The sequence below is a fragment of the Sceloporus occidentalis genome, unplaced genomic scaffold (assembly GCF_023333645.1).
Source record: "Sceloporus occidentalis isolate IW3139 unplaced genomic scaffold, rSceOcc1.0.p SCAF_3, whole genome shotgun sequence".
In the NCBI taxonomy this organism is placed as follows: domain Eukaryota; kingdom Metazoa; phylum Chordata; class Lepidosauria; order Squamata; family Phrynosomatidae; genus Sceloporus; species Sceloporus occidentalis.
This window is the reverse complement of record NW_028316983.1, coordinates 131,312,752-131,326,767: the sequence shown is the minus strand read 5'-3', so window position 1 is coordinate 131,326,767 and position 14,016 is coordinate 131,312,752. Positions and strand designations below refer to the sequence as shown.

The 14,016-nt window shown below is 41.6% G+C and overlaps 1 protein-coding gene across 1 annotated transcript; it reads right to left on the bottom strand.

Moving 5' to 3' along the window:
* Window positions 1-981: 981 nt before the first annotated feature.
* Window positions 982-12,049, bottom strand: STING1 (stimulator of interferon response cGAMP interactor 1). Its single transcript, XM_089518761.1, has 6 exons — window positions 11,805-12,049; window positions 10,844-11,018; window positions 8,238-8,346; window positions 4,382-4,635; window positions 2,792-2,978; window positions 982-1,900 (listed from the first exon to the last, which is right to left on the bottom strand). The coding sequence occupies exons 1-6, from the start codon at window positions 12,047-12,049 to the stop codon at window positions 1,707-1,709; spliced, it is 1,164 nt and encodes a 387-aa protein (XP_089374887.1). The 3' UTR covers window positions 982-1,706.
* Window positions 12,050-14,016: the final 1,967 nt, after the last annotated feature.

Here is a 14,016-nt window from a genome sequence, read left to right as displayed (position 1 = left end):
CATAAAAAATATTTTTACCTGCTGGCAAAAGACCAGCAGGGAGGGGCCACCCTAGCCTCCCACAGAAGGGAGTGCCACAGGGTGGGAGCAGCCATTGAGATGGCTCTCTCTCATGTTCTCACCAAGTGAGCCTGGGATGGTGGTGGGACCGAGAGAAAGCCTTCTCCTGAGGATCATTTGATCTTTGAAAAGTTGGCTATGACCAGTATGGCATCCAGCTATATTTCACCTTGTCATTTGAGTCAGGTGATGCTGTAGAGATGCTGGACCAGTATCTGGATACTGTAGTGGGATAATAAACTAAAGTTGAATCCCAAGAAGACAGTGACTCTATGGATTAGTTCTACACAGATTTGGAACTGCATAAGCAACCTGCCCTAGTTGAGGTTGCACTTCCCCTGAAGGAGGAAGTGTTATCTTGGATTCACCTTTGTCACTGAAGTCACTGGTAGATTCTGTGGTTCAGAATCCCCAGGACTAGCTTCAATTGGCCCATTGCCTATGGCTTCTCCTGGATATTTATTTCATTTCATTTCATTTTTCATTTCATTTCTATGTCACCTTTCTCCCAATAAGAGGCCCAAGGCAGTTCCCAATATAAAAATTCCAGTGATACTGTTAGACCAGATGTTTTGGGGATTATGGGGATTGTGATATTCATGTATTGTGGGTGGTTGGTAAGAACCAAGGTTTGGTTGGTGGGGACTGGTAAGGTGCAGATGGGCTGTTATCTCAACCTTGGGCTTCAGCTCAGAGCTTTGGAATGTGGTAAGAGGTTAGCATAGCCTGGTATTGGGAAGATGGAAAGGATAGGCTGAAGGGGGGGGGGGGGCTAGGTAATGGGAATAGTAAGCGGGGGAATATAGTTTGTGTCTTTTGTTAGTGGGTGGAGTTGGGGATGATGGGGTTTTAATATATCGGTTGTGTTAATAGATAAAAATTAATAAATAAATAAAATATTTTTTTATTTCTATCTCGCTTTTTGCCAGGTGATCAAAGCGGCATACAACAGGTTAAAATACATCCATATATACATAATGCCCCCCTTAAAACAAGATTAAACAATGTAAGATTAAAAACTACATATTAAAACAGACTAAGCTAAATAAAAATCATCATGGGCAGAGAGGTATGCTCTTTAAATTCAGCAGTTAGTGCACAGGCAGGTATGTGTAGGGAGATGCAACCCTTTATCTATCTGGAGGTATGCTCTTTAAATGACACATATATCTTAAGAGGCCAGAAGCTGTACTAAAGCAGCACTCCAGTCCTTAGGACTGGAGCGTGGCTTTAGTGCTACTTCCTGTCTCTTAGGACATATGCAATAGCATACCTCCAAAGTGACCCGAAGCAGCTTTATTTTGGCCTGTCTGTTCGGCCCTTTGTGACTTTCAAAAAAGTTATGTTCTACTTCAGCATACATGACTCATTGATTGCACAGAAGTTCTGAGTTTCCTGATTCTGACAGATACTTCCCTTGCCAACGCTAGGGATGAAATGGGCCCCTAAACAGCCTGGGACCTTGATAGATAAATGGTTGCATCTCCCTACACATACCTGCCTGTGCACTAACTGCTGAATGGGCCTTCCCTTGTGTCCCACTAGTGGAAGAGTTATATTACGTGGAGTCAATGGAAGCAATCCCAGTGATTTCCAGGAAAAGGGACATAGAAGTGTGAGATGAAAGCATAAAAACCTAATTTATTTCAGTAGCCATCACTGTGCAAAGATAGAGGCTGATCTGATCCACTTATCAGGAGCTCAATCCCACCAGACAGACTGTTTGGTGACTGGGTGCAGTTTTGTTCTGTTTCACACACAGTGTATTCTTCCTCCTGCTGTTGTCTTATATTTCGTGTTATTGTCTTGGATAGAAAATGCTTATCATTTTCTTTCGAATCTGGAAAAACAAAACCACATATGAATGTACTGATCTTCCAAAAAAGTCAACCATACACAGAGATTGATTGCTGGCACATCTTTCCTTCACCAGCCTGATATTGCAGCTTCCTATGAATATTCAGGGCAACACCCAAACTGAAACAAACAGAAGCTTGAGAAACTTCGGGGCTTGACAGACTGGCCATTAAGGCCACCCTGGGGGCGGAGTTGGGACATGGTGTTCACATGACGCATGTCTCCTCCAGGCCAGTGTGATGCTCAACATAGAGTGTGGCATCACGGCGCTCCTCTGGCATGTGTCTACATGACGCTACTGGCTATGGTGCTCTTTCCGTGGTGCAAAAAGGAGCCGCTTTTTGCGGCTCCTTTTTCTGCTGCAGAAAGGAGAGATCGGGGCTGCAACATGCAGTTGCTGCGGCCCTGATTCAGCACAGATAGAGGTGGCTGCCGGCCACTTCTTAGGGGCAGTCTGTACAGCCCCTTAGAAAGTCTTTGTGGGACGTGGTGGAAAGGTCAGTGTTGCACATGGTGTTAGACTTTCGCTCCCAGCAGCCCTAGTCAGCATTCTCAATGGTGAGAATTGCTGGGAACTGGGGTCAAACAGCATTTAGACGGCTGCCTAGGTCTGACCCCTGTTCTTCTGTAACTTTTCTATCACCATAAATCCATTGCAATTCCTTATGTTTAGTCCAGCCTCTCTTGTAGAACATATGGGAGGCATCTTGTTAAAGGAGAGAAGGAATCTATTCAAAGGCTATGCCCCTACTCACCTCCTCTTGTCTCAGTGGGAAAAATGGTTTGCAAGGTACCTTAAATGCCAAAGCAAACCTATTTCCATTGCCCTTCTTGGCTCCCACACAAGTAACTGGGCTGTTGTCCCGTCCCTTACCATCATACACAATGAGTTGGTAGCAGCTAGAACAGTCTTTACTTCTCTGTAAGATGTCTTCCAGTGTTCTGCAGAAAAGTTTGGCTTGCTCTATACGATCTTGCCGGCTAAAGGCCGCATTTTCATCTTGGGACATGGCATAAAGGGATTGCAAAGGGGTGGCATACTCCAGGACACAATAATCAGTCTAGAGGAAAGAGGACAACAAATTTGTCAGAATTTGGATTACAACGTATCCAGCTTGTCTGAAAGGTCCAGCCTTTCTGAAAGATCATATTTTTCTCATGCAACCTACCCAAGTTCTAGGTGATTTCTCTAGACAGAGAGAAATCTGTGAGGACAGAGGAGGGGACCTTCTTGACAGTGGCTCCTAAACTGTGGAATTATCTTTCACTGGAGGCAAAACACTGCTACCCCTCCTCTGCTCTTATTTCACTAGCAGATGAAGACCTTTTTATTTAAACAGCCATTTGATGATTAATTGGCTGCAGGAGAGTCTTTTTATGGGAAATGCACACTGTGTTTTTCTTTTAGGTTTTTAAATTATAATTTTAAAACTAATGGTGTTTAATATCAGTAGCTTTTAAAATTGTGTTTCGTCTTTTTCATCATCATGTTTTTAGCTGGATATTGTTTTAGCCTTGTTGTAAGCCACCTTGAGTCCCATGTCAGGAGAAAAGTGGGATATTAATCTGTTGCCATGCTGACTGAGGATTCTGTCACTTGTAGTCCAAGTTAACAAAGCCTAAATAAAATGTTTTCAGCCTGGTACCTCCAGATATGTTTGATGACAATCCTGAGGGTGATGGGGGATGGATGTAGTATGACACATCTGCATGTCACCAGGTTTGAGCAAGCTGGTATAAATTTAAAAATCATGCACTTAGCAGAAGGTAGGGGGCATTGTATGGTCAACCAGAGGTGACTATGGAATCACACTGGAAGACCTAAATAAGTTTTCTTCCTTGGAATCTCGAGGTCATCCAGAATGACTTCTGGTGGTCACTGACCATAAAGTCACACTGGAGGACCTAGAGATTCCCAGAGAGAACATATTAATAAAATGAGTAATTAATCAAATCTGCAAAAGTCAAAGCTGCAAATGTGGAGGGCCAGCTGTAGTTTATTCAATGTCATATTGCTAAATTACCCTCCTGAATGAAGAGAAGCAAGAGTCTTCTTGGTCTCTGCTCAGCCAGCTGCTCAGTTGCTGCTCCCAAGGTGACAGGGTGCAATGGTAGCAGTGACCAAAATTAGTTGTTTTAAAATATGCAGTAGAACAGTAGACTTAATATTAAGAAATACGCACTGGAGGCACTAGGGTTGTCACCCAAGACGAAAGGGGGCAGCAGCCCGAAAACGTTTGGAATCCACTGTTATAGGCTATATATTTCCTTGTTTTGTTCTCCTCAGAAGCATAACTTTTCAAGAGAAGCATAACTTTCTTTCTTATTCAGGATACATTTGATGTGAGATCCTGAGAAATTCAGCTTTCATTTTCACAAAATGAAATACTTTAGGAATCTTAATAAGGTAAGAATGAGTTTTACTAAATATACTGAAGAAAGACAAGAACATTGAAAAACATACCTTTTGGTCTGCTCCTTGTATTCCATAAATACTATTTTTATAGCTTCTTTTTTTAATGCCAGCTCGATCCACTGTCATTTCTGGGAGGTTATTTATGAAATGGATATGGCTGTCAGCCTTCTGCAGGTCATCATACACATCACAGCTTAGGGGAATCAGGATGTGCAGTTTTGCAGTCTTCTCACATATCAGCAATTCACTGTTTCTTTTCTCTAACTGAATAGAATTGAATTCTCTGATTGAGTTTTTGAGGCCTTTAAAGAAAAATGCACGAAGGAGAGAAACATTGCCAGTATAATGATTTATAAAGCACCATCAAAGTATAAGTACACCTATAAACAGAAGTAAAGTGAAGTGAAGTAAAGTAAAGCCTGTCCTGGATAAGACAGCACTTTCTCTGAAAGATCTGACTCATAGGGGGGTGATCTTGGATCTGACTCATAGGGGGGTGATCTTGGATCTACATTGCTTCTGGAAGTCCAGGAAGCTTATCGCACACATCCCCCCCCCCCCGTTATGAGCACTGGAAAGGGATGCTTGGGGCTGCGCGCGACTGAGAAAAAACGGATTTTACTGCACAGCAAATCATTCTCAAAATGGCCCCATTCCATTCCCCCGGCACCAAGCCATCTCCATTCAGTTGGAAGACTTTTGGCAGAGCAAAATGACGTGCCTCAGAACTGAATGGGGACAGCTTGGCACCAGGGGATGGAACAGGGTCATTATGAGGATGATTTCCTATGCGATAAAATCCTTTTTTTTCTCAGTTGCGTGTGGCCCTGAGCGGCCCCTTCCAGTGACCATAACAGGGGGGAAATGTGTGCAATAAGGTTCCAACTTGTGCTTTTGCTTACCTTTGGCTGGTGCACCAGCTGTGCATTTTCCTGGGGAAAGCAGACCCAGCCACTGTAGTTTATGCCCTAGTTACCTCCCAGTTTGACTACTATCATGCACTCTTTGAGAGGCTGCCCTTGAAAAGTGTTCAGAAGCTTTAGCTTGTGCATACTAGAGACCGTGTGACACCAGAAATTACAAGAACTGTAGTAGCTTAGAATTTACTTCTAGGCTTAATTAATGGTTTTTATCTAAAGGTTTCCCCTTTGACAAGGTTATCATAGAATCATAGAATCGTAGAGTTGGAAGAGACCACAAGGGCCATCCAGTACAACCCCCTGCCATGCAGGAAATCACAATCAAAGCATCCCCGACAGATGGCCATCCAGCCTCTGTTTGAAGACCTCTAAGGAAGGAGACTCCACTACACTCCGATGGAGTTTGTTCCACTGTCGAACAGCCCTTACTGTCAGGAAGCTCCTCCTAATGTTGAGCTGGAATCTCTTTTCCTGGAGCTTGCATCCATTGTTCCGGGTCCTACTCTCTGGAGCAGCAGAAAACAGCTTGCTCCCTCCTCAATATGACATCCCTTCAAGTATTTAAACAGGGCTATCATATCAATTCTTAACCTTCTTTTCTCCAGGCTAAACATCCCCAGCTCCCTAAGTCGGTCCTCATAGGACATGGTTTCCAGACCCTTCACCATTTTAGTTGCCCTCCTTTGGACATGCTCCAGTTTCTCAATGTCCTTTTTTAATTGTGGTGCCCAGAACTGGACACAATATTCCAGGTGGGGCCCGACCAGAGCAGAATATAGTGGCACTATGACTTCCCTTGATCTAGACATTATACTTCTATTGATGCAGCCTAAAATCGCATTGGCCTTGTTAGCTGCCACATCGCACTGTTGACTCATGTTCAACTTATGATCTACTTGGACTCCTAGATCCCTTTCACACGTAGTTTCATTCAGCCAGGTGTCCCCCATCCTATATCTGTGCTTTTCGTTTTTCTGGCCTAAGTGCAGTACCTTACATTTCTCTGTGTTGAATTTCATTGTGTTAGCTTTGGCCCAGTTTTCTAGTCTGTTCAGGTCATTTTGAATGTTGATCCTGTCCTCTGGGGTATTAGCTACTCCTCCTAATTTGGTATCATCTGCAAATTTGATAAGTATGCCCCCAATTTTGTCCTCCAAGTCATTGATAAAGCTGTTGAATAGCACTGGGCCCAGGACAGATCCCTGTGGGACCGCACTGGTCAGGATGAAAAGGAGCCATTGTTGAGCACCCTTTGGCTTTGCCCAGTCAATCAATTACAAATCCATGTAACAGTTGCCTTGTCTAGCCCACATTTTCCAAGCTTGTTTGCAAGAATATCATGGGGAAAGGCCTTGTCAAAGGCCTTACTGAAATCAAGATATACTATATCCACAGCATTCCCTTCATCTAACAAGCTGGCAATTTTATCAAAAAAAGAGATCAGGTTTGTCTGGCATGACTAGGGAGCAGTGCTCATCTCCATTACTAAGCCGAGGGAGCCAACGTGGTCAAAGATGACTGTGATCATGTGGCCACCATGGCTGCACAGAACACAGTTACCTTCCCACCAAAGTGGTACCTATTTATCTACTTGCATTTTTACATGCTTTCAGACTGCTAGGTTGACAGAAGCTGGGGCTAGTGATGGGAGCTTACTCTGTCACGAGGTGCTTGGCCTTGAATTACCAACCTGCCAATCTTGCAATTGTCAGAATCAGTGTCTTAATCACTCAGCCATCAGGTTTTGATCTACAAAGCCCTAAACAGCTTTTGGCCAGGATATCTGAAAGACTGCCTCCTTCCATCCAAGCCTGTCCAAAATTTTAGATCCTCAGAAGAGAACCTGTTGAAGGTGCCAACACCTTGTGCAATTCGATTGGTACGTACACATAATAGGGCATTTTCTGTAGCAGCACCCCAACTGTGGAACTCTGCACCCAAAGATGTTACACTGGCTCTAACTCTTTTAAACTCCTGCTGGATGGCCAAAACAATGTTGTTTTGCATGACCTTTAAGGTGTGACATTGCTCTGTTTTAAAATTGCATTTTAGGGTTGTTTTTATATTGCTTTTAAAAGTTTAACTAGAGTATTTTAATTTGTTTAAAATGTGTTTTATCTTTATATTGTTTTAATTGTTTCTATTCATTGCCTCAGGAGCCCTTCTGGGTCAGGAGGTGATATAGAAGTATCTTAAATAAATAAATAAATATAGTATGTAAGAAAGAGGAAGAGTGAGACTGTATATGCCATGAGACACATGTCCAGTTTAGTGCCGCCAAGTCTCTTCCATGCCAAGAGCAGAGAAAGGCAAATCCATCCCTTGTGCTTTGTTTTATTGCTGGTGAGCAATAAGATTCCTGATCATTTAGCTCTGGAATTTTCATGTCATTAGCACTATATGGCAATTGTTTTAGAGCACAATATTCATAAGATTAGGGACTACAGGAGAATGTTAGCATCGGGGTAAGATTTTATTGCTATTATTTATTTATACACAGCTGGCCCTCCTTATCCGCGGATTCAAGCAACCATGGTTTGAAAATATTCAAAAGAAGTATAAATTCCAAATAGTAAACCTTGATTTTCCATTTTATATAAGGGTCACCATTTTGCTATGCCATTATATTTAATGGGACTTGAGCATCCATGGATTTTGTTATCCACGGGGGATCTTGGAACCAAACCCCAGCAGATAACAAGGACCCATGGTGTTTCATTAAATGCACTTTTCTCCCAGAGTGGGACCGAAGGCATCTCACAAATAATGTTATATCCTTATTGGGGGGGATATCCCAATTGTTTTTCTTCTGCACTTTTTTTGAAGTACCACTTCAAAAAAAAAAAAAAAGTGGGGAAAGAGAAAATAGAAGTGTAAAGAAATTGACCTACTTCAGCCTCAAACAATCCAGTACCCCCAAACCTACTTCCCCCAATATTATATTAATAGTTAATCAAAGATATTGTTTACACATTACTACTTACAAGGCAAAACAAACTTCAAATACCCGACGTAGTATGACCAAGCAAGTCCTTGTGCTACATTGCAGTTGTTTTGTTCATTTTGTTGAGAAATCTCTGCAGCTGAGGGCCGCTGAAAATAGAAAGGAAAAAAAAAAACATTTCCCCAGGCAAGTTGCAGCGCTCACACAGGGAGAGACAAGGTATTTTGCTGCATAAGACAAAAGAAGAGACAACACCTGCTCCTGTTCCAAGCACAAAATGCCGACTAGACTGGTAGTTTATTCTTATTTCAGCTCTGGCAATGGGGCAAATGCCTACCTCAGACAGGAGAAGGCAAGCTTAAGAGACTGCAGGACACAGATTGTTCTAATCTATTAAAGCTCATCACCACTCCCTATTTCCCAGCATTTGCTGCCTGAGATTCGTGCCTCATGTTGTTAAATGGGAGGGTTTGGGGCAGTCTCTTTTTCCACCTTGATTGACTTTTGCTATGATAATAATAAATAATAAAACTTTTATTTGTATCCTGCTTTTTGTAAAAACAATCAAAGTGGCGAACAACATACAAAATCATACAATGATATACACAATATCCCCCCCTTAAAAAAAGAATTAAACAGATTGAGATTAAAATTACATAAATAATATTAAAATCTAATAATCGTGGGCAGAGTCAAGGCATAGACCAAAAGTGTCCATGATGTATGGGTCATTATGTGGCAAGGACTTTATTTTAGAAAGGCCTGCTGGAAGAAATCCATCTTGACAGCTTTTTATAAAGTGTCAAAGTTGTTGATTTGATGGATCTCATCTGGCAGGCCATTCCACAGACTGGGAGCAGTTGCAGAAAATGATGATTTAGTTAGTGTGATGCTGAACCTTGGTGTGGCATATCTGTTTCCAAATCTATGCTCAGCAACAGAGTTATTGGGTAGCCTTAGACTAACAAGCTCAGAAGCAACTTACTTCATAAGGATGAGGCAGAGATACAGTGGAACACACTAATACCTAAATTCTAAAAAGTTATGCTCAACATTGTACAGTGGACCCTTGTTATACGCTGGGGTTTGGTTCCAAGATCTCCCGTGTATAACAAAATCCGTGTATGCTCAAGTCCCATTAAATATAATGACATAGCAAAATGGTGTCCCTTATAAAAAATGGAAAATCAAGGTAAATTATACTTTTTTGGAACATTTTCAAACCGTGTATGCTTAAATCCGTGTATAAAAAATCCGTGTATAAGAAGGGCCGACTGTAGTGTGTTAAAGAAAGGGAAACCATAACAGGGCTTTGCAGCTAGAATCTGCATAGATTCTCAATGTCTAGGGTGATGATAGTCATCCAGGGAGCAGGCTTCATCTGCTTCTATGTACATCAGTGGTTCCCAAGCTGTGGGTCGGGACCCCTTTGGGGATCGAATGACTCTTTCATGGGGGTCGCCTAAGGCCATTGGAAAACACCTATTTAATTACAGTTATGAAGTAGTAATGAAAATAATTTCATGGGTTTGGGTCACCACAACATGAGGAACTGTATTAAAGGGTCATGGCATTAGGAAGGTTGGGAACCACTGATGTACATGAATTCACCTCTTAATTTTCTCCCATTTAAGTTACTCATTGCTATTTCGTCTGATGTCGTAAAATGAAATGCTGAACATAAGGATACCATAGTAATAGAGGCAACATCCTTCACACTAGGTAGCCTAGTCTCTGCTAACTAGAATGTTAAAATGGGAAGTAAGATGCCTCTCTGCAAGAGAACATGAAGATGCTCTGCACTCATTTAGGGTCTTTGTATCTCCTCCTCATTTTACACATCATAACAAGAATTTTGTTAATGCACATTATAATGAATTTTGTCAATATGATAAAACCATCATCAACTATTTATATAATGTCATCATGTGTAAATAGTGTTTTACATGAGTGTCTTACAATTCTTAATTTCACAGTTCCCTGTTGTCAGGATTACAGTCTTTAAAAAAAAAACAACCCAAGAGATGTTACTTTTCTTATTAATACTTGCTTTTGTAATTTTGATGTAAACAAAGTAGGGCTGGATCCTTCTCCTTTATGCATGCCACAAAGTAGGGCTGGCCTGCTTCTTCAGTTTGGAGGGCTGGATCCTTCCAGGCAAGCTGCTTGTCTCCTGCAGCCAAGATGGCACTTTACCACCCCTTGTATCCCTAGAATAGGAATAGTCTGGTTCCTCAGGCTAAAGAACCCTTATGTAATATAATGAAGAAAAAGTGTTCTGTAACTATCTCCCACTGAACCTAGTTTTCAGGTTTTGTGCTTATATTATTTTATTTAAAATCAAACATAGAGTACATTTTTAAAATCTTTATAGCAAAGACAGCTAATTCTTGTTAATTATTTAAGTATTTCAACACTGTGAAGTCGAAGATTTCCACAGCTGGTATCCATAGCTTTCTGAGGATTTTCCAGGCTATGTGGCCGCATTCTGGAAGAGTTTATTCCTTCCAGAACTCTTCTAGAACATGGCCACATAGCCTGGAAAACCCACTGAAAACTATTTTAACACTATTTTCCCACAAGGCTTGAAGCCTAAATAGGAGGTTAGCAGCAGTCAAATCATTATCAATTTTCCGGCAACCCTACCTGAAGGTGGAAGACGATGCTCAAAAGCTGGCAAAAGCACATAAGGCTCAGGTTTAAACATGATGGCAGCTCAGTTTCCTTGAAAAGCAGGTAGGCTGACACAGGCAGAAAGAAGACAGCATGCCGCCGTAGCTCCAAACAGGCATCCAGGGCCCACAAATAGTTCCCATGGTACCTGCACAAAAGAGAATCATGACATAAGAGAAGAGCATACTCTTCATGCCTTTCTCCTTTTTTGATCCTTCAGCGTCTCTCTCTGTTTTTCCTCTCTTATTCCTATGTAAGAGCTCATAGAGACTAGCCCAATATATCAGGAGGTCATGGTTTTTACCACTCCTGTTTCTAAGACTGAGACAATGTTTTGGTAATGCCATAAGATTTCAGGCTTCTCTTTTGCCTTACCTGAAACTTTTTATATCTACCAGCAATACTTTTTAATCTTCCATGCTTTTTCTTTTGTTTCCATTACCTTAGTTCTACATTTTTTTTGTTGGATCTGCAGTGTTGTGTGTGTCCACACAGACACACACACACATACCCACACAGAGAGTGAAGAGGAGAGGAAAATGGAAGAGACTGTGCATTTCTCCCCACTTTTTTGTGAAACTGTCCTGTGTGAGGATGGAGGCACTGGAAAGAGGAAAAAAGGGGTGTGGGAAGAGATAATCAGGGTTCCCTATTTGATTTAAGCTCTTGTTTGTGTGACCTCATTCAGCACAATAACAAATAAGGAAGAATAGACCACTTTAAAAATAAAAGGGAATATGGATGTGGAAATGGGAAGTGACACTAAATGTAGCTGACCAAATTGGCACTAGTTTCCAGTCTGAATGCACCCTAAATCCCTTGGCCATGGTACTTCCAATAAGCCAGCCTTATGTGTGGTAAAACATTATCTGTTATTACTAGACCATGTCACCATCCATCAGCATTATTCCTTGTCTTCTGGGAGCTTGGATACCTGGATGTCACATGATGCACCTCTTCTGTGAAGTTGCAGAGCCCCTTCAGCAGTGTTCCAACATGCAACAGTATGAAATGAGTGATAAGACACTGCAGAGCCAGGTAAAGACTTTGTCCGGTGAGATACAGGGTGAAGGCACATAGAAGAAGCAAGAAGCAGCTCATCAGCTGAGCCCGATTTCCCCGAGGCTTTGGGATAACAGAGTGGCTTTCTTCATTGAACTGATTCTTCCTGTGAAACATCTGCAAGACATAAAGCCAAAGATTTAAATTTATCACTTTTCCAGGCTTTGTTGTAATCTCCCATTCAAAAAGCATTTAAGACACTCTCCCCATCAAATTTAGAGAAGGAAGCCAATCTGGCTTTCAGTGTTTCAAATTTAGAGAAGGAAGCAAATCTGAATCAACAGATGTTGGCCTCCAGACAGAATAAATATTGTTGATAGCTGTGGTATTTATTGCTGTAGGTTTTTTTTGTGTGTGGTTAAAAATAAGATGTTTCTGTTATCCCAGACTAGTAGTTGGCAATTCCCAGCACCAACAGCAACATTTCCTTCTTTTCCAGAAAGTGTTTTCACCCCCAATTTCAGGATATATCAAAGTAACCCCTCCCCAGAAGAATACTTGTAGTTCATACTGGATTCCTTGGCCACTAACTCCTCTTCATTGCTACTGTGGCGTGGGGAGAGGTAACTGGCAGTAGGGACATTCCCTTGCAATTTACATAACATATTTTAGAATACTCTTCCTTTGAATAAAAGGCATGTCCATACCACAACTCACAACATCCAGAAGACATAGTGATCAAAGACAATGAAGGAGTTTGAATGATGTTAGGCCACGTTGTCTGCAATGTCAGATAGCTCCCTTCATCTCCCCCTTACCTGCCTACACTAGCTTTTACAAGCATCAAATAAGCTGGAGAACTGAGAGTGGTGATGGCACTAAGAGGCCACCAGGAATAAACAAGGAGCTTTGTTATGGGAGCTTTTATCTTTTTGCATTAGTCTGGAAGAGCCTATAAACTTAAGAAATTGTGTGATAGAAAAACTACAGGAAAAGAGATTACACCTAAACATTAGGAGGAATTTCCTGATAGTAAGGGCTGTTCAACAGTGGAACACACTCCTTTGGAGACTGGTGGAGTCTCCTTCCTTGGAGGTCTTTAAACAGAGGCTGGATGGCCATCTATCGGATATGGTTTGATTGAAATTTCCTGCATGTCAGGAGGTTGGACTGGATGGCCCTTGTGGGTTCTTCCAGCTCTATGATTCTATGTTCCCCAAATGCTGGTGTTTTACTTGGTGGAAAAATCACAAAGACACAGCAGATGTCTAGAGTGAGCTAGGGGTGCTCAGTCTACTGAGAGCTGTCAAATCAAGGTACCAGAAGCACCTTGAAGTACAATTTCTCCCTTGTGCCCCATCCATGACAGGAACTCGGCTGAATCACAATGAATCCAGAAGGTTATTGTATCATAGCCAGCAAATGGCTGGCACCTAGTTTATCAAATGAAAGCTTCTATGACCACTGCATGTTCAGGAGTCCCATTGAATTATGCGGGGCTTGTTTCTCAGTAAACATGTATAGGATGGTACTCTTTATAGTCCACTAACACTTTCAAGCCTCATCTATTTCCAGTTGTATCCTGAGTGAACATTTACTTCAGCTTTGACTCTGCATTTCCCCACAATCTTCATTCACACTATTTTTCTCGGCTCAATGCCCACATTCAGTTGGTCTGAGGTTTCTGCCTTTTTCATGTTACTCATCTCCCCTAAAATGTCCCTTCCATCATGCTAGACATTTACCTCTCAGAAAACAAGTTGTTTATATACTCACAGGTAAATCCACTCACCGATAACTATCCAGAATCTGCTATTATAAATGGCACATTGAGCAGGAGTTTCTTTGCCAGTGAATCTATTTCAAAGGGAGGGCTTCTCCATCATCCAGCAATTTCTAAGCCACAGCCCTTCCTCCTGGCTCTCAGACTATCAAAGTAGCTTCTGGTTCTCTGTTTCACTTTTGAAGGAAATGCTGCTTACCTTATTTTCCATTCCATAAATGAACAAATTCTTAAAAATAATAACGGTTGTTCATTCTATCTCTGCCTACGAAGTGACAGCATGATTCATTACTCACCTGGGCCCACTGACTGCAGTGTATTAAATAATTTCTGATTTTTAAATCTGCTTTGTGTCCCTTGT

Coding starts and splice junctions, on each gene's coding strand:
- STING1 (XM_089518761.1), bottom strand. CDS start 12,049: ATGTTTCACAGGAAGAATCAGTTCAATGAAGAAAGCCACTCTGTTATC. Junction 4,636..8,237: donor TTTGAAGTTTGTTTTGCCTT/GTAAGTAGTAAT, acceptor TTTTCTTTAAAG/GCCTCAAAAACTCAATCAGA. Junction 2,979..4,381: donor TACAAGGAGCAGACCAAAAG/GTATGTTTTTCA, acceptor TCTTTCCTCTAG/ACTGATTATTGTGTCCTGGA.